The following is a 20,539-nucleotide window of genomic DNA, read 5'->3' on the forward strand; positions in this document are numbered from 1 at the left end:
ATCAATTTTGGTCTTTTCTCTTTCCTGTCTTTTTAATGATCTTTTGCTCACTCACATCCTCCACTATCCCCCCTCCTGGCTGCTCAGAGATTAAGCTGCTTAACTCGCACTCACTCCGGGCCCCCCACACTCCCAGGAAGGGCCTCTCCACCAGGATTCCTCCTTCCTCCACATCCTTCTCCTGCTGCTGGGCCCCAACAGCGCCTCGGGCCCTAGGTCTCTGTCCGCGGGATCTCCTCCCCTGGTGATCAGCCGGGTCTGATGCCCCTTCATTCCCGCATACCTCACACACCCCTCCCCCCGGACCCCCGCACCTGGCATGGGGCAGGCTCTCGGGTTCTGTGTGCATTTTATTGGACTTTAAATGTCTAGGACTTAGGGAGGAGGCTGCGCGGGGAGGGGACCGCGCTGTTCACAGCGGTCCCTGGGTCTGGGACCTGGAGATGCCGAGACTTGCGTGTACGAGGCGGAGCATAGCGAGCAGCCCACGGGGCCGCAGGGGGCGCCGGCGAGGCCGGCGGGGGGCGGCTGGGGAAGCCAGCGGGGAAGGGAAGCTGGGCCGAGGCTCCGGCTTCCGTGCTCCCTCCCCCAGAGCCTGCTTCCCTGCCTCCTGCGGCCGCGGGGTCTCGGGGAGGCGACGGGGAAACAGCTGAGCCGCCTCCACCGGGCAGGTCCTGGGAAAGCAGAAGGGGGCCCTGCCCTGACAGTCCCGTAGCCGGGATCCGGGAAGAGAAACCCGGGGAGGGGGGTGCAGGAGGAGAAGCCTGGCGGTGGTCTGACTTGCGCTTGGAAGGGCCGCCAGCGGGGTCCTTGGACCGGTGGGGGACGGAGGGCCACCGCGTGGACTCCGAGCCTTGAAGATTTGGCCCCTTGCCCTGCCGCGAGGCTGCGGGTTTTCGCCGTGCGCCCGCCCTGCCCCGCCCCACACTCAGGAGGAGGGCCGCCAGCGCGCACCCAGGCCACTACAGGACCCTGCCCGGGACCCCAAGAGAAACCACAGCCATCCGGAGTCCGGACCTCCGCCGCTTTCCCACGCCCTCGACCCTCCCGGGACCCCCAGCCCCAGCCAGGACCCAGACCCGTCGTGCACACCCAGATCTCTGAACCCTCCACCTACGCCGCCGTTCGCCCTCCCCACCCATCTAGTCACCAAGACCCGTTTTTCCGCCGGTTCCGTTGCCTCGCGCCAGGCCCCCCCCATCCTTCGGTCCCCAGGGCGACTCCGCCAGCCCCCTTCGACCCCGCGGCTGCCCATCCTGCAGCAGGCCATGCTACGGCACCCGCTCCGACCCCAGCTCCGGCTGCTGGCGCTGCTGGTCCGGCTTCTGCCGCTGCTCGCGCGCGGCCCGGAACCTGCTGCACAGGACCTGAGCCTAGGAGTGGTGAGTGAGGGGCTTCCGGCACCCGGGGCCAGAGGGGGTCTGGGGAGGGGAGCTGGGGCTCCGGGATCTGAGGCCCGAGTTCATGGGGGTCCAGGACTCCTCGGTCCGGGGACCGGACTCAAATGTCCAAAGAGCGTGGAAGCGGTCTGGGGACCCGGATTCTTGGATCCAGTCTGGATTCGGAAATCAAAAGAGGAGCTTGGGTGGGGAGCTGGGAGCTAGGACTTCTGAATCCAGACAAAGGCTGGGAAACTCAGGGCTGGAGGGTGAGGACCTTGAGCAGGCGAAGCTGAGGACGCTTGGGGCTGGGCGCTTTGGGCTTCGGGACATAGCGAGGGGCTGGGCTTCTAGGATGATGGTGTGGGGGAGGAGGGGGGAAGGATGAGTCCCACCCTCTCTGCCATCCTACCTCACTCGTCCTGTCTGCCACCTAGGACTGGCTGACCCGCTATGGCTACCTGCCGCCGCCCCATCCTGCCCAGGCCCAGCTTCAGAGCCCTGCGCAGCTGCGGGATGCAATCAAGGTCCTGCAGCGCTTTGCTGGATTGCCTGAGACCGGCCTCATGGGTAGGTCGCTCCACCCAACTGCCCTCTCTGCACTCGGCCTGAGCACCTTAGTGTGGGCGTTAAGAAAACGCTTATGACAGGCCCCAACTGGGGAGATTCCCAGGCTTTCCTGTTTCAATAAATACAGTAAAACCTGTGAAAGCTGGGACAATGTAAGGTGGAAACCTGTCAGATGAGGAAAACTCAAATATTTCTCACTTAAATAAGTGATAGAAAAGTGGTAAGACTGCACTGTCAGAGGCAGAAAACTTGTGACACCTGGAAAAACAAGGCAGTCCTTCTGAATTCCTGCTTTCATAGGTTTCACAGTAATTATTGAGAGGTTGGGCTGGTAGAATGACGGACAGATAAGGTCCCTGTCCTCACATAGCTAACATTCTAGAGGAAGGAAGAAACAAACAAAAACATGCCACCAAGTGGATTCCGACTCATAGAGATCCTGTAGGACAGAGTAGAACTGCCCCATAGGGTTTCCAAGGCTATAACCCTTATATAAACAGACTGTCACATCTTTGTCCCACTGAGCGGCTGGTGGGCTCCAACTTCTCACTTTTCGAGTTAGCAGCCAAGTGCTTTAACCACTGTGCTGCTAGGCAGAAGAGGAAGTCACAAATCAAGAACACAAATATGCAAGACAATTTCAGATAGTAGCAAGTGTTTAAAAGAAACCTTGGTGGCACAATGATTGGCAGTTGGAGCCCACCCAGTGGTTCCTTGGGGGAAAGACCTGGCAATCTGTTTCCAAAGATTATAGCCTAGAAAACCCAATCGAGTAATTCTACTCTGTCACATGTGATTGATATGAATGGCGAATACACTGCACAGCAACCAACAACAACTGCAACAGCCAGTGTTTTCAAGAACATAAAATGCTAATGGTATTGAGTTGGGGCTGGCCAGGGCAGGCCCTCTGAAAGTGTCACATGGGCTGAGGCCAGAAAGGGGAGGAGCCAGGCCTGGGACATGGGGAAGAATGTCCCAGTTAAGTGCAAAGGCCCAGTGGTAGGCACAAGATTGTGTGCCTGGAGTGAGAGGAAGAATGAAGAGCTAGACAAATGCCTGATTTGTAGGGGAGACTTGAAGGTGTTTGGGTTTGATTCCAAGTGTGATAAAAAAAAATAGTGGGAAGGTTTGAAGGAGGGCAGCGACTTGATCTGATTTGCAACTTTCAGCTTCCTGGGATTGTTGATTTGCAACTTTCAGCTTCCTGGGATTGTTGGTAGAAAATGGAGGGTGGGGATCAGGGAGGCCTGGAAGGGGCAGTTACAGGGTCCAGGGGAGCGATGATGGTGGCCTGGAGCAGGGGTGGCGGATGTGGTGAGAAGTGGTTGGATTCTCAGTGTGTTTTGGAGGTAGAGCTGAGAGGCCTGGCCTTGGGCTAAATTGGGAGGGAGGGTGAGGGCCCTTGGCTAGCTACAAGTGAAGGCAGGGTCCTTTCCTGTCCAGTCCATTCATGAGCAGCCTGGAACAGTGTCTGATATCTAATATGTGTCAATAAGTGTTTGTCCCATCCACAAATGAGGTGAGGCTCGAGCTTCCTTTGAAGATGAGAAGGCTGCTGGGGTTGAAGTGATAAATGTTTTGTTATATGTTTCACCACAATTAAAGAGGAAGAAAAAGGCTGCTGAACATGGAACTGGGAAAGGGGGTTTCAGGGGGTTCCATGTGGACCAATAGGGGACAGCTGATTTGCCACGGGAGATCAGAGACTGGGTGGCTTGGGGACTTTGGACTTTATCTGGATGTGAATGGGAACTTGCAAGCTAGGCTGTGAAATAGCAGCAACCTCTCAGGGGCTTCTAGCCTCCAAAAGAAGGATCCTGGGTTACTCACTGCACCCCCAAGACTCTCCAGAGTCCACCTGCACGGGCCCAGGGAAGTGGGACCCCGAGATCCTGGCCTGAGACTCCAGCAGTAATAGCTTGGTTGTATGAGATAGCTCTGGACTATGACTTTGTTGTTGCTGTATATCATGCATCAAGTCAATTCCGACCCATGGCGACCCCATGTGACAGAGTAGAACTGCCCCATAGGGTTTCCTACGCTATAATCTTTACTGGAGCAGATCGTCAGGTCTTTCTCCCATGGAGCCGCTGGGTGAGTTTGAACTGCCAACCTTTTGTTTAGCAGCCAAGTGCTTAACCACTGCTCCACCAGTGCTCCTTAGACTCAGATGCCTGGGTTCAAATACTGCCTGTGGGACCTTCCTGGGCAAGTTTCCTAACCTCTCTGAGCCTCAGTTTCCCTATGTAGAAAGTTAGCTGGCCCCATTATTTGGGTAGGCTGTCCCACTGCTGACCCCGCTCCACCATCCCCTCCCGCAGACGCAGCAACAATGGCCACCATGCACAAACCCCGTTGCTCCTTGCCCGATGTGCTGGGGGTGGCAGGGCTGGTCAGGCGCCGCCGCTATGCTCTGAGTGGCAGCATGTGGAAGAAGAGGATCCTGACATGGAGGTATGTTGCAGTGCCCACCCCCTGCCAGGGCTGCCTGTGGGGCCCCAGCCTGGAATGGCTGCCTTCTCCCAGCCACCCTTATCCAGCAGCCCCCTCCTCTCTTCCCAGGGTGCGTTCCTTCCCCCAGAGCGCCCAGCTGAGCCAGGACCTCGTGCGAACCCTTATGCAGTATGCTCTGGATGCCTGGGGCAAGGAGTCAGGCCTCAGATTCCAGGAGGTGGGGTCTCAGAACCCTGAGCCTGACATTCTTATTGACTTTGCCCGGGCCTACCACCAGGACAGTTACCCCTTTGACGGGCTGGGGGGCACCCTGGCCCATGCCTTCTTCCCCGGGGAGCATCCCATCTCTGGGGACACGCACTTCGACAATGAGGAGGCCTGGACTTTTGGCTCAGAAGGTACAACCTCTCCTCTCTGAGAGGCCCTTTCCCCAGGTCTCTCTGTCCTGAAGAGTCAGGCTTCATTTACACATATTAACATGGCTGGATGACTTTCCCGGGTCTGCCATAGCAAAGTACCACTTTGTGGCTTATAACAACAGAAGTTTCTTTTTATTTTTTAAGTTTTTCTGATTTATTTGTTGTTGTTGTTGAGAATATACGTAGCAAAATGCATATCAATTCAATAGTTCCTACATGTACAATTCAGTGTCATTGATCACATTCTTCGAGTTGTTCAACCATTCTCACCCTCCTTTTCTGACTTGTTTCTCCCCCATTAGCAAAAACTCACTGCCCCCTAAGGTTCCAATCAGCTGAGTTGCTGTTGTCAGTTTGATCCCATATAAATAGATCCTAAAGGAGCACAATACTCAAGGCAGGCATTGTTTGGTTTTAAGAAGACTTCAGGGGATATATTTGGCTTAAGGTTTAAAGATTATCTCAGGGCAATAGTTTCAAGGGTTCATCCAGTCTCCATGGCTCTAGAGAGTCTGGATTCCATGAGAATTTGAAATTCTGTTCTACATTTTCCCTCTTCTGATCAGGATTCTTCTATAGAATCTTTGATCAAAATAGAACAGAAATTTCTTGTCTCACAGTTCTAGAAACTAGAAGCCTGCACTCAGGGTGTCAGCAGGGCTATGCTATCTGCAAAGACTCTAGGAGTTTTTCCTTCCTTGTCTCTCCCAGCTTCTCGTAGCCCCAGGCATTCCTTGGCTTGCAGCTGTAGCATAATGCATCTTCCGTGTGTCTCTCTCTGTGTCTGATCTCCTCTTTTATAAGGACATCACTCATATTGGATTAGGACCCACCTACTCCAGTATGACCTCATGCTAATTTAACTGATAATGTCTTCAAAGACACTCTTTCCAAACAAGGCCACATTCACAGGTAGGGTGGAGGGTAGGGACTTCAACATATCTTTTTTCAGGATACAATTCAATCCATAACAGAGGCCTATCACGTGCCTAAACGTCCCTGGGTGGTGCGAATGGTTTGTGCTTGACTACTAATCTAAAGGTTGATGGTTCAAACCTACCCACCGGTGCTGGAGAAAGAAGTTCCGGTGATCTGCTTCTGTAAAGATGACAGCCAAGAAAACCCTGTACAGCACAGTTCTACTCTCTAACATATGGGGTTGTCATGAGTCGGAATTAGCTGGATGGCAACACGTGTTTTTTTTTAACCCTGTGCCTGGCTCTGAGCTGGGGCCCGAGGACTTAAAAGATACAAAAACACACCTCAGATATCTGTTCAGCAGCTGAGTCAGAAGAGTAAGCCACAGCTACCACACAGAGTGCCAGGAATCACAACAGAGGACGTCTTTGAGCTTTTGGGTATTCAGGCGAGACAAGTAGCTAAGGCTCTCAGGTGAGAGAGGGATTGCTGGAGGCCACTCCATTCACCCAATGAATCTGTACCGAGGGCCAGCGCTTGAGTGCGGGGTGGAGGGAGACAGGTGATAAGGAAGCACCAGTCAGTGAATTGGCCCAGTCAAAGGTAGTGAGGAGTGGGAGGACCTACTGAAGTGAGAAATGGCCTGGAACATTCAGGCCTGGAAAGCAAAAAGATTGTGTTGACCCCTGAAACTATAGCCCTGAGATAATCTTTAAACTTTAAACCAAAAAATATCCCCTGAAGTCTTCTTAAAACCAAACAGCGGTTTAGCTTAGCTAGTAAAGAGTGTCTGCCTTGGGCATTATGGTCTTTTAAGAGCTATCTATATGGGGTCAAATTCACAACAGCAACTAGATAGGAACCTTAGGGAGCAGTGAGTATATGTTAACTGGGAGGACCAACTCAGAAAATGAGGATGAGAATGGTTGCAAAACTCAAAGAATGTAATCAATGTTACTGAATTGTACATGTAGAAATTGTTGGATTGGTGTATGTTTTGCTGTGTATATTCTCCACAACAACAACAAATAAAATAAATTATTGAAAAAAATATGTATGGTGTTGTGAAGGAGATTGTAGAAGAATGCCACTGTTGTTAGTTGTTGAGTTGATTTCGTCTCATGGCGACCCCATGTGTGTCAGAGTAGAACTGTGCACCATAGGGCTTTTAAGGCTGTGACCTTTTGGAAGTAGATTGCCAGGCTTGTCTTTTGAGTCATCTCTGGGTGGATTTGAACCATCAACCTTTCAGCTAGTAGTCAAGCGATTAAGTGTTTGTACCACCCAGGAACTCCTCTAGATGATGGCAGGTCCCATATCACAAAGCGCCTTGGAAACTGTGTGAAGGAGTTTAGACAATGGGGTTCTGAGGTCAAAGGGGGGCCATTACAGGGTTCTGCGTTCTAGAAATATCACTGGCTGCAGTAGCGGCAGAGAGACGGGCAGCTCATGCAGGATTCAGGTAAGAGATGGTGGCTATGGCCCAGGAGGGAGGTGGGAGTGGAGGACAGAGCTGAGGGAAGTTAGTTAGGATGGGCAAAGATTGTGATCTGATTGGATCCTGGGGCCACGGAAGATGGAAGGGTGATGTCCAGGTTTTTGGCTGGGTCCCTGGAGAATGGTGTGCTGCTAATGCAGGTGGACCAAGTAGGAGGAGGAGGAGCAGGTTTGGGAAAGGCAGCGATGAGTTCTGGTTTCCAATGTGGTGGTGCGTAGGCAGTTGAGGATCTGACTGTAAAATTTGGACTCTGTCTTAGGTCAGGTTCCCCAGAAGCAGAGCTTGGGATGGAAACTCCTGTGCAAGTGATTTCTTGGGGGTACGTTTTCAGAGGCAAGGAAGTAAGGGAATCAGGAGCACTGGGCGAGAGCAGCAGAGCAGGGCTGTGGTCTCAGCTGACGGAGTGCTTTGGAGCATAGGAGCGCCAGAGTTAATCTTGTCTGGAGGCAAGGAGCCCTGGTCCCTGGGGGGCACAAATGACTACTAACCTAAAGGGTGGTGGTCGAACCCACCCAGCGACAGAGGAAAGCCCTGGTGATCTGCTTCTGTAGAGATTATAGCCAGTAAAACCCTATAGAGCAGAGTTCTACTCTGTAACCCATGGGGTCTGCATGAGTTGGAGTTGATTCAACAACAATGGGTTTGGTTGGTTTGGTTTGGTTGGAGGCAAATGGGCCAGCCTTGTATCAATCAGTCATTGGCTGTGAGCTGCAGGGGTGGGGCAGCCTGGGCAAGAAGGATAGCACTTTTTTTGTGAAGGGGCAGCTGGGGCACGGGTGCCCAGACCTTGTATAGGCACTTGTACAGGCACATATAGTATCCATGATGGAGAGAATGTGGGCTTTGCAGCTCTACTCCAAGGCAGGGCCCCTCTACTTGCTAAGTGTATAGCAAGATACTTAACCCTAATGGCCTCAGTTTCCTCATTTCAGATTAAATGAGAGCACAAGGCCTGACAGGGGATAGTGCTCTCTTAATTGCAGTGATTATCAGAGCTGGGCCTAGTTGTAGATTTGAGAATCAGCGGTATGCAGTGGGTTCCCATGGTTCCTAGGAGGAGAGTGTATCATGTGAAGAGCAGAAGGTCAAGTACAGAGCCGTGAAGATCCCCACAGTTAAGGGGTGGGCGGAGGTGGCAGAGAAATCAGCAGAGATAAAGAAAGAAAGGCCCGAAAGGTGATCAAAAACAAGAGTGAAGGAGGAAGTGGTCAGCAATGGCTAGTACAGGAACCAAGTCCAGTAAGTGACACAGGCCTGGATTTAGTCATCAGGGGACTTGGCGACCTTAGTGCCTGCAGGCTTGGGGTGGGTAATAATACAGACCACAATGGGGTTAGGCATGAGAGGAGCTGAGGAAGTGAAGACTGAGTTTAGAGGACCCAAGAACCTGGCAGTGGAGGGAAGGGGAAGATAGGAATGTGGGTAGGAGGGGGAAGGGGAAGCAGGTCCAAGCAGTGTCTTAGGATGAGAGACTTTTGAACACTCTGGAATCCTGGATGAGCCAACAGAAAGAGGTGGTAGATGGGTGAGAGATGGATGGATGGATGGATGGATGGGTGGACGGATGGACGGATGGACGGACGGATGGACGGATGGATGGATGGATGGGTGGATGAATAGGTGGGTGAACTAGATGGATGGATGAGTGGGTGGATAGATGGATGAGTGGATGTACTGGATGAGTAGATGGGTGGATGAATGGATGGATGGATGAATAGATGGATTGATGGATGGGTAAGTGGATGGATGCATGGCTGGATTGGTACATGGGTTGATGGATGGATGGGTAGATGGACAGATTAGATGAGTGGATGGGTGGGTGAATAGATGGGAGGGTGGATGGATTGGATGAGTGGTTGGGTGGATGGATGGGTAGATGGGAAGGTGGATGGATTTGCCAGATAGGTGGGAGGGTAACTGGGTAGATGGGTGGGAAGGTGGATGGATGGATGGGTGGGTGGGTGGATGGGGCATTGTCTCAGAGGAGGTGAGTGAGGTAGGGTGTTGGCACAGGGTAGGACAGCAGGCAGGAGATGGGCATGGGGAAATGTGCTATGTGTCCCTCGTGGGCCGGAAGTTGCAGATTACATATAATGGCCTTTATTGATGAAATAGGAAATGCACTTGTCAGCATTTGCCATTGGAAAGTGGGGGGATGGGGTGGGATAGTAGCTTGGGGGCATGTGAGCCTAGGATAGAGGCTGAGGGGAGAGGTCAAAGTTGATGCCTGATGAGGGATCTGGCAAGCGTGAGAGGAGACACCGAGGGCCCCTGCGTCTTCTCACAGAGATCTCGTGGGGCTGGGTCTGCACAGTTGTGTAATTTCCTCCAGCTGCATAGCGTGAGAGAGTGCAAGGATGGTGTACGTCAACCGGAAGCCCAACTGGGCCAGTGCAGCTGAAGGAGAGGGCTGTGCAGAGAGACTGAAGGGAGTGTGGTCTACCTGATTTAGACACCCAACTTCCTCTGATGTCTCAGAAAAAGATGCAGAAAAGTCAGAAAATCCAGTTCACATAGAAAATCAATAGTTAGCACAATGTGACCAAGAACAGCCAGAGTGCATACCTCCGTCCCAGCACTGCCACCCAACTTGGCCCATCTGTGCCTCTGTTTCCTCACCTGTACAATGGGGACACGAGACAGGGGTAAACTGAGGTAAAATGAGGATCAGCGCTGCTTGTATTACAACTTAGCCCAGTCTCTCATTCTTGACTCTCATCTGGCAGCCTTGAGGAGTTGAAGGAAATGTGCTTTGCAATTGGCAGTTCATTTCCTTTAAACCCACTTTCAGCTCTGCTAACCTGTGTACAGAGGTTTCCATTAAGGAGTAACATCTGGGGAAGCCTGTGCATGTCCAAGGAGGGTGGCCTGGCTCAGTCTCTTCTGGCCTGTCATGGGCCAGGCTGGAGCAGAAGCAAGCAGGAGGCGGGCGGGATTGATCCAGGCCTGGGTTCTGGCACCCAGGCTGAGTCTTCCGGGAAGAGGCCACAGTGGTTGAGGATGGGGGAACCGAGGCCAGGAGGCTGTGGTCTGAGAGAGGCAGCTGAGGTGGCAGATGACTGCAGTGGGGGAGGGGTGAGGACAAGGCGGAAGGGAGGAGGGAATGGGAGACTGAAAGGGAGAGGAGGGGTAGGCTAGAAGAAGAAGGGGAGGGGGAAGGACAGCAGTGGGGGTGGGGGAAGGCCTGGGGAGCTGAGGCTGAGATGATCTTCCTTCCCAGGAGAGGGGAGTGAGAAGGTTGGGGAGGGGCAGGGATCTGTCCCTAGGCAGTGCTGAGAGGAGGGGAGTCTCCATGGGCTGGGGCTTCCTCCAGGGGGCTGTGTGTACGCCTGGGGCTCCTGCTTCCCCTCACTGTTCCTACTTCTGCAGAGGCCACCCTTCCGGGGAGGGGGGCAGGGCAGTATCTGTACAAGGTCACCCCTTCCTCTTTCCAGGCATTTCCTCTTGCCTGCTCTATGTCCCCTTCTCCACGACCAGTGGTTGAGTCTCTTCAGTTCTGACCCCAGTGTCCAGCACTGTCGAAGAGGTGATACTTAAAGCCTTTACTGAATGAATGAATGGATACCTAAATGGTGAAATGGCCTAAAGACAAGAATGGGCAGAGGAAGCCTTGGTCACACAAGAAGGTTCTTCTGGCTGTTCCTGACTGCCAGTTGCCCCCACCCCCAGGAGGCTTTCCTGGTGCGAGGGTGGCCCCAGCTGGCTCTCCCTCTCTCCGTCCTCAGATGGCGAGGGAACAGACCTCTTTGCTGTGGCTGTTCATGAGTTTGGCCACTCCCTAGGCCTGGCCCACTCCTCAGCACCCGACTCCATCATGAGACCCTTCTACCAGGGCCCAGTGGGCGACCCCAGCAAGTACCGCTTGTCCCAGGATGACCGAGATGGTCTGCAGCAGCTCTACGGTAAGGTGGAGGTGGGGGGTGCCCCAACCAGTCATGAGGCTGACCCTGGGCCCACAGCATCAGGGCCAGGGGAAACCATGCTCTCTGACTCTCTCCATGCAGGGAAAGGGCCCCAAACCCCACATGAGGAGCCCACGAGGAAGCCCCTGGCTCCTCCTCCCCAGCCTCCGGCACTGCCCCCGGACAGGTGAGCCCCCACCGGCTGTGACATCTGGCAGCTCCCTAACCAATGCGTCCTCCTTTGTGACATGGGGAGAGTCAGAATCCCGGCCTTATGGGACTGCTGTGGAGTGGAGGTGAGGAGACCAGGAGCCCCTGGCCCCTCTCTGCTCACCTGTCCTTGCCTCCACAGCCCCTCATCCCCTTTCCCTGACCGATGTGAGGGCAATTTTGACGCCATTGCCAACATCCGAGGCGAAACCTTCTTCTTCAAAGGTAAGTCACTTCAGAGCTCACCTGGGCCGAGATGATTGACATCTTACTCACTTAGGGTGGCTGTGGGGTTTCCCAGGATGTGGAACTTTCTGTGCTAAAACCAGAAAAGTCACAGGCAAAACAGGACGAGTAGGTCACCCTCATCCACTGAGCTCTGACTTTCAGCTGGGTCCCCACCATCCATGGGAAGGGGAGCCCCAGCGCTGGTCCCAACACTCCTCAGTTACACGTTTCGGGAGAAACCAAACCAGTTGCTGTTGAGTTGTCTATGACTCATGGCAACCCCATGTGTGTCAGAGCAGAACTGAGCTCCACAGTGTTTGCAATGGCTGATTTTTCAGTAGATTGCCAGGCCTTTCTTCCAAGGCATGTCTCGGTGGACTCAAATCTCCAACCCTTCACTCAGGAGACAAGGGCTGACCCTTTGCACCACACACGGACATCTGGGGGAAAACCTCCTGATGCAGACTTCCCTGTGGCTGGCTCTATGCCCACCCCATCTTCCCTCCAGGCCCCTGGTTCTGGCGCCTCCAGCCCTCAGGACAACTGGTATCCCCCCGGCCTGCCCGGCTGCACCGCTTCTGGGAGGGGCTGCCTACCCAGGTGAGGGTCATCCAGGCTGCCTACGCCCGGCACCGAGATGGCCGCATCGTCCTCTTCAGCGGTGAGCGGGGTCCAGGATGAAGGGAGAGCTGGGGGGACTTGGGGAGTCCACCCTGACTGCTGCCTCCTACCAGGCCCCCAATTCTGGGTGTTCAAGGACCGGCAGCTGGAGGGCGCCGCCAGGCCTCTGACGGAGCTAGGGCTGCCTCCAGGCGAGCAGGTGGACGCCGTGTTCTCCTGGCCACTGAACGGGAAGACCTACCTGGTCCGCAGCCAGCAGTACTGGAGGTACGACGAGGCGGCTGGCAGCCCAGACCCAGGCTACCCACGCGCCCTAAGTCTCTGGGAAGGGGCACCTTCCGCTCCAGATGACGTCACCGTCAGCAACACAGGTGAGGAGGGCGCAGGGAAAGGGGTTAGCCCTGGGGATGGGCTGGGGGTTCTTGGGGAGAGGAGACAGAGGCAATCCTGGGGGATTTGGGGGAGCATTGGGAGAGACACAGGGAGGGAGGGGCGGACATGCGGAGCGCCTGGACCACGCCCTTGAAGTGTCTTCTTGGCCCTTACAGGTGACACCTACTTCTTCAAGAGCGCCTACTACTGGCGCTTTGCCAAGGGCAGCGTCGTGGCCGATCCTGATTCTCCCCAACCCATGGGGCCCAAGTGGCTGGACTGCCCCGCCCCCAGCGGTGACCCCCCTAAAGCGCACCCCAAGCCTGGAGCCTGCAATTGCCAGTGTGAGATCAATGAGGCCACGGGGCATCTGTCTATGCCCCTCCTGCTGCCCTTCCTGTCCCTGCTGCTGGGGGGCGCCGCCTCTCTTTGAGGGAGGGAGCAACCTGAGCCTGAGAATCTCCCACTGCTGGACCTGGTGGGGGGTTGCTGGTAGCTTGGTACCCCATTGTCTGTTTCCAAGGTTGGGGTATGGGTCTCCGCGGGCCAGGAGCTGGGTGGATACCCTGGGGGGGGAGCCACCCAGGACTGGGCCGCCGCGCCACCCCTGCACATACGGATACCTCCAGCCCTCCAAGATGCGGCTTCCCCTGCTGCGGCTGCGCCGACTACAGAGTCTCCGCCAGGGGGCGCCCCGACTCTGCGAAAGCTCTGTCGCAGGTGTCTGGTGGCAGCAGGCCGCAAGGGGGCACTGCATACCACGGAGGGTCCCGGCCTCCAGCCCCTCCCTCCCGAGCCATCTGGGGAGAAGGCAGGACCGGGGTGGGGGGGAAAGGAGGGGGGGAAGGAGCGGGGGAAGGGGGGGAAGGAGCGGGGGGGGCGCGGAAGGAGGGGGGTGGAGGGAGGGGGTGGAGGGGGGAGGGAGGGGGTGGAGGGGGGAGGGAGGGGGCGGGGGGCGGAGGGAGCGGGTGGGGGAAGGAGCAGGTGGGGGAAGGAGCGGGTAGGGGGGAATGAGGGGGTGACAAGTATCGGGAGGTGGGCTAGCAGTTGCGAGTCCAGGCAGATCGAAGGGCTGGCCCTTTGCTGGAAAGGAGGACCTCGCCCTGGGCCTTGCTGACACCTGTAGCGCTTTCCTTTTTCCAGAACAGCTACCCTTTCCCATAGCGCAACCGGAGCTCCCCTCCGCCCCCTCATTGGCTGTCAGCTATTTGGGTCAAGAGTGAGGACAGGCACTTCAGGCAAACGCCCAGCCTCATCCCCTCTTCCCACCCACTGCTCCAAGCTTCCAGAAGCTTCTCACCCTGTCCCATCCCAATGATGTCCCCCCAGTGCAGTCGTTCCGCATTGGTGGGACCCTAGTCCAGTGCCCAACATCCTGGGTGACGAAAGCGGCAACACAGACGACCCTCTGAGCACCGGCCACGCTGACTTCCTCAGTGTCAGTGAAATTCCCAGCCCGCTACAGTCTGGATCACATCCAGGCCCAGACTGCCCTTCCATCCCCCTTTCAATAGGGCATCCCCTTATTTCTAAAAACCTCTCACCACCAGTTTGGGTTCTGCAGCATCCCTCAAGAACTACTCAGCTCCTTTCAGCTAAATACTAATTGAAAGTCGCAACCCAACCCCAGTCACTGCCCCCCAGAGCTCTGGGTGGCCCTGGTTCTCTGTGAGGGGTTGGTGGGACCTGGCTGTCCCCACTCTGTGCTCTTCTGGGCACCTCATTTATCCCTCACCTACCTGACGCATCTCACTCAGGCTGAGTTCAGTGTCTGGTACCCAGTAGGGGCAGTCCATATCTGATGATGGAATCCAGAACCTTAGTGCCTCTGGAACTCTGCTTCTGGAATATTCCACTTCAGAATCACCTGCAGAATAAAAAATGCAGATCGCATAACCTCACCACAGACTCCTGGAATCCTCACTCTGGGGGCAGGACCAGGAATCTGCATTCTGCAAGCTGCAAGGAGGGTGGTGGCTGTGATGGGCAAGGGAACCGACTCAAGGCATTTCTTTATCTCTGCCATTCTCTCCCTCCCAGGGGCCAATCCTCTTCATAAATTCTCTACAGAGCCAGCTGATGGCATTGGTTGACCATGGGTGCAGTCCATCAGAGTGGCCACTTCAGCCTCAGCAGCAGCCCCATGCTGCTTCCTGGAGCTGAGGCTGTGGGCGGCAGTCCCAGTGAGCAGAAGTGCCCACAGTCGATGGTGGTGACCAGGTCAAGGACAAAAGCCAGGCATCTTCCACCAGGCCATGGCCTGAAAATTCTAAGCACCTATAAAACCACCTGACCTCTGACAGGCATCTGTCCAAGTATGAGGAGGATAAAACTTGTATTTTACAAGCACATCAGCCTATTGAGGGGGCAGTAAAAATACTCAGAGCAAAAGCCTTCATTTCTCCTGAGCATCATTGGAGCTGGGCTGGGGGTCAAGTTTCGTGGCAGAACTGGACAGGCCTGAATTGCTCTGCAGAAGTTGGAACCCAGGACTTATGGGGAACAGCAGGTGAGGGAGTACAGGAGAATGGATGTGACAAAAAAGCAGAGAGAGGAACTCAAGAGCTGGTTGTGGGGCCATAGAGGAGGGTGTCCAATGTGAAATTTGAGATTGCTTTTATTGCTACGTGTAACCTTCTTCTGCAGCCTTTAAGAATGTATTAAGTCTGCTACACAAAACTGCTGTGTCAAATTAGTTATTTTATTTTAAATATGGTACAGTCCCATCATCAAAATAAAAAACTTTTGTGCTTCAAAGGAGACCATCAAGAAAGTGAAGACAAACCACATAATAGAAAAATTTTTTTTGCAAATTATGTATCTATAAGAGACTTGTATCCAGAATACATAAAGAGCTCCTACAACTCAATAATAAAAAATAACCCAATTTAAAGACTGGATCTGAATAGACATTTCTCCAAAAAAGATAAATAAATATCTAATAAGCACATGAAAAAATTTGCAACATTATTAGCCAACCATCAAGGAAATGCAAATCAAGACCACAATGAAATACTGCTTAACACCCATAATCAGTTGACTCATGAGGACCCCATGTGTTCAGAGTAGAACTGCACTCCACAGGGTTTTTTAGGCTGAGACCTTTTGGAAGCAGATCTCCAGGCCTTTCTTCTGAGAAGCACCTAGGTGGGTTCAAACTGCCAACTAGACTGAGTCTTTAAAAAGGACAAGAAGAAGCATTGGTGAGGATGTGGAGAACTTGGAACCCTTATACACTGCTGGTGGGAATGTAAATTGGTGCAACAACTTTGGAAAACAATCTGGCAGTTCCTCAAAAGGCTAAACATAGGGTTCCTGTATGACTCAGCAATTTCACTCCTAGGCACATAGCCAAGAGAAATGAAAACATACATCCACACAAAAACTTGTACAGGAAAACAAAATAGAAGAGTAGCTGCTGAGGCTGCCTATGTGCAACCAAACACCTCAGGGGATATGGCTCCTTGGTTTGGAGGTTTAGGGTTGTGGTTTCATGGGTCATGCCAGTTAATTGACCTAATACTGTTTTTAGTGCTTCTGTTCTACCACCTCCTAGTCCTTGGCATAGTGACTAGCAAGTGGGCATCTAAGGTACAACAATTGGTCTCTATTTGCCTGGAGCAACAGAGGAAGAAGGAGAGCCAGGAATAGGAGTAAGAATGGACTATGAGGCTAACTGCCTCCATGACAACTGCCTCCTCTGCCATCAGAGCAGAAGAACTGGATGGTGCCGGACTACCATTACTGAACGTTTAGATCAAAGATTCTACAGAAGAATCCTGATCAAAAAAAAGGGGCGGGGGGTAGTGGGATTCATATCAGGTATGCAAGGATGGTTCAACATTAGAAAAATCAATGAGTGTAATCCACCACATAAACAGAACAAAGCAAAAGAATCCCATGATCATCTCAATCAATGCAGAAAAGGCATTTGTTAAAGTCCAACACCTATTTCTGTTAAAAACTCTCAATAAAATAGGAATAGAAGCGAAAGTCTTCAATGTAATTAAAGGCATCTGTACAAAGCCAGGAAACCCTGGTGGTGTAGTGGTTAAGTGCTATGGCTGTGAACCAAAGGGTCGGCAGTTCAAATCTACCAGGCGCTCCTTGGAAACTCTATGGGGCGGTTCTGCTCTGTCCTTTAGGATCGCTATGAGTTGGAATTGACTCGACGGCACTGGGTTTATACAAAACCAAGGAAACCCTGGTGGCGTGGTGGTTAAGTGCTACGGCTGCTAACCAAGAGGTCGGCAGTTCGAATCCACCAGGTGCTCCTTGGAAACTCTATGGGGCATTTCTACTCTGTCCTATAGGGTCACTATAGTCGGAATCGACTTGACGGCAGTGGGTTTGTTTTTTTTTTCACAAAACCAACAGGGAACATCATTCTCAATGGAGAGAGGCTGAAAGCATTCCCTCTGAGAATGATAACAAAACAAAGATGGCCTTTATCACCGTTCCTATTGAATCCACTTTCATTCTCCAAGATGCGTCTGTTTTTAGCATAGGCCAAATAGGCGAGTTGAATGGAAATGTGGCGGGAATCACCACCCCTGCATCCTTCAAGTCCTTGATGGTGGCAGTAATCTCGGCAATTCCTCCAGGAATGTCGTATTGTCTTTGGTTTACTGTTTTCCCAGGTAGAAGCAGTTCTAATAGGTTCCACTTGGCTTTTCCTACCATAATAGTCGTCACTCCATTTGTTAGGGATCCAGTATCGGAGTTCTGCCAGTTGCTGAGTATATCTGTTCCAATTATGCATTCCTGAACTGGGAAAATCACTACAGGATGGGTTGGAGGACCCATTGCACCTACTACAAGATGGACATGAGCTAAGACTCCACTAATAACCTGACCTCCATATGCCCCCACTGACTGGTGGGCCAAAGTGATTTTTTGGGTCTCCTGGAATTACTGTCAGTTTAGAGCCAGTACCCAATAATCCCTGAAAAGTCTGATTATTTCCTTTCCCCCAATGAACAGTCGCTCTCATAAAAGGCCGTAGGTCCCTTTGGGGATGGCTGGAAGAAAGATTAACAGTATAAATTCCTCAAGGGAAATAAGCTTCCCTTCATCCAAGGGATTGCGGGTCTTTAAACTCGCTAAAGTCTGGGAATTAATCGAAGGGCCATGACTCTCTATTCTGGCTATTCAAGTTAGGCTGCTATTCACTTGACCTAGAATTCTTCTGCTTATACAGATCAAGTAAATATTTAGTAGATTTCCTATCTATTTCACTCCTAGGGACACCATGACTGAGTAGCCAAAGTACATATGAATCAGACTATTCTGATTACTGGTTTGATTCCACTGTCCATTACGGTAACCTTGCCCACCTTGTCTTTGTGGATTGAGTGCTGACATTTGGCCCCTACAACCATGGGGTCTAATCAGCCCCATTGTAATTATGTGTCTTAATTCAGTTAGGGCTGTTCTCACTGTCAAACCTGACTTACATAAAATAGCAATCACAGCAGTCTTCAAGGATGCTGGGCCTCCCTTCAAAAATGTGTTCCTCACAGTTGTGGTAAAAGGTATGCCTTCTGGGCGCTCCTTATGTGGATCTGTGATAAATCCATTCTAACTTGCCAATTTCTCTAAGCATTTGGATACTTTCTCTCATGGATGTAATTGTGTCCCCCCACAATATGTGTTAATTGTGTTAAATGTGTTAATTTGGTTAGGCCATGGTTCCCAATATTGTGTGGTTGTCCTCCATTTTGTGATTGATGTAATTTTCCTATTTGTTGTAAAGCCTAATGTCTGCCTGTGGGTAATGAGGCAAGATCAGATTATGTTAAAGATGATTAGGGTGGGATGTAACACCCTTACTCAGGTCACATCCCTGATGCAATGTAAAGGGAGTTTCCCTGGGGTGTGGCCTGCATCACCTTTTATCTTACAAGAGGTAAAAGGAAAGAGAATGGAGCAGAGAGTTGGAGACTTCGCATCAGTAAGAAAGCAACCCCAGGAACATAGTGCATCCTTTGGACCCATGGTTCCTGCATGGAGAAGCTCCTAGACCAAGGGAAGATTGATGACAAGGACCTCTCTACACAGTCACAGAGAGAGAAAGCCTTCCCTTGGAGCTGGTGCCCTGAATTCAGACTTCTAGCTTACTAGACTCTGAGAGAGTAAACTTCTGTTTGTTAAAGTAATCCACTTGTGGTATTTCTGTTATAGCAGCACTAGGTAACCAAGACACCTTCTTCTATAGCATACTAAGGCAGGTCTGGTACTTCTACTTGATTTAGTGTAGGCCAGCTAGCAATCCATGCTTCAGCAACCCAACCAAATAAACCATTAGATCCTTTCCGAACCTCTGGGCTGAAACATGAATAAAGAATCTGTGCATTAAACCTATTGCTGTTGAGTCAATGCTGACTCACAGTGATCCCATAGGACAGAGTAGAGCTGCCCCATAGGGTTTCCAAGGAGCACCTGGTGGATTCAAACTGCCACCCTTTTGGTTAGTAGCCACAGCTCTTAACCACTACATCACCAGTGTTTCCAACCTGTGTTTAGAGGGCCCATATCAATAAACTCAGACTGGTCCATCTTTATGTTCCCTGCACTATTATCCCACACCTTAATAGCCATTCCCACACATATTTCCCAGCTTTTGGTTTGCACATATTTGAAAAGTCAAGCAGTTCTTTTGAAGAATAGCATACCTCCTCTTGGGTCACACTTTGTACTTCACCTTTTGGGGATTGTTGGGACTTAATCTATTCATAGAAACCAAAATGGGTGGTGGGGATGTGTTTTGAGAACTTTCAGCATTTTCTTTTGAAAACTTTTTTTAAATTGAACTTTAGATGAAGGTTTACAGAACAAACTAGTTTTTCATCAAATAGTACACACATTGTTGTATAACAGTGGTTAACAACCCTGTGACAGGCCAACACTCTCCCTTCTCAACCCTGGGCTCCTTATTATCAGCTTTCCTGTTCCCTCGTGCCTTCCAGTCCCTGCCCCAGGCTGGTGTGCCCCTTTAGTCTTGTTTTGTTCCATGGGCCTGTTCAATCTTTGGCTGAAGTGTGACCGTCAGGAGTGACCTCATTACTGAGCTGAAAGGATGTCTGGGGGCCATACTCTCAGGGTTTCTCCAGTGTCTGTCAGGCCAGCGAGTCTGGTCTTTCTTTTTGAGTTAGAACTTTGCTCTACATTTTTCTCCAGCTCTGTCTGGGACCTTCTGTTGTGATCCCTGTCAGCGCAGTCAGTGGTGGTAGCCAGGCACCATCTAGTTGTACTGGACTCAGTCTGGTGGAGGCCGTGGTAGGTGTGGTCCATCAGTCCTTAGTATTGTCTTGAAAGGCACTGGCCTCCGGCAATGACTCAAGACAAAAGCTCTTCAGGCACAGCTGGGTTAATCTTAGCAGATGATGGTAGAGGGGTAATGGTTTTACTGGGGAGCCTGGCTTAGGAGATAAAGATGGAATAACCTGTTCAGATGGGAGTGACAGGCTCTGTTGGCAGGAGTGATTCAATGGAATTTTGGGGGCTCAGTGTCCCCAGCTTCCTGATTATTTGCCTTATGTCCCCATCCCAAGTGTCAAGATCCCATTTGTTCCCAATCCATGCCCTCACTTTAACTTCAGACACCACTTGAGGTAGGGAATGCAGTTGATGCTGTAATTCGGCCACTCTTACAATAAGACTGTGGGTTTGGTTTTTGGCAATATCAGCTCTGTTACTACAAGAAATAAGGCTTTTGTCTGAGGTGGGTTCCCGAGTGAATCAAAATCAGTAAAGCATATAAATATATACAATGAGAGATTTATATCAAGGAAATGGCTCACGCTGTTGTAAAGGCCCAAAAATCCCAAGTCCCTGGGTCAGGCTGGAGGCATCTCCTGACTCAAGTAGCTGCAGGGGGCTGGCAAACTCAAGACTGGCAGGTCAAACCACAGGGCTCTGACTCATAGGCTGCAGAGACCGAAGAATCCCAAGATCAGCAGGCAA

General features: G+C 51.9%; 1 protein-coding gene across 2 annotated transcripts; it reads left to right on the top strand.

Moving 5' to 3' along the window:
* The first annotated feature begins 540 nt into the window (after nucleotides 1-540).
* Nucleotides 541-19,090, top strand: MMP25 (matrix metallopeptidase 25). 2 transcript variants are annotated; one of them, XM_064295448.1, is made up of 11 exons: nucleotides 541-1,382; nucleotides 1,817-1,949; nucleotides 4,274-4,406; nucleotides 4,515-4,804; nucleotides 10,967-11,143; nucleotides 11,246-11,330; nucleotides 11,496-11,578; nucleotides 12,090-12,242; nucleotides 12,316-12,573; nucleotides 12,751-12,918; nucleotides 14,615-19,090. In XM_064295448.1, the coding sequence occupies exons 1-11, from the start codon at nucleotides 1,269-1,271 to the stop codon at nucleotides 14,665-14,667; spliced, it is 1,647 nt and encodes a 548-aa protein (XP_064151518.1). In that variant the 5' UTR covers nucleotides 541-1,268; the 3' UTR covers nucleotides 14,668-19,090. The 2 variants fall into 2 exon arrangements, with proteins under 2 accessions (XP_064151518.1, XP_064151517.1); XM_064295447.1 differs by lacking the exon at nucleotides 14,615-19,090 and having other exon boundaries at nucleotides 542-1,382; nucleotides 12,751-13,399.
* Nucleotides 19,091-20,539: the final 1,449 nt, after the last annotated feature.

This window comes from Loxodonta africana, chromosome 12 (genome assembly GCF_030014295.1).
Source record: "Loxodonta africana isolate mLoxAfr1 chromosome 12, mLoxAfr1.hap2, whole genome shotgun sequence".
Lineage (NCBI taxonomy): Eukaryota > Metazoa > Chordata > Mammalia > Proboscidea > Elephantidae > Loxodonta > Loxodonta africana.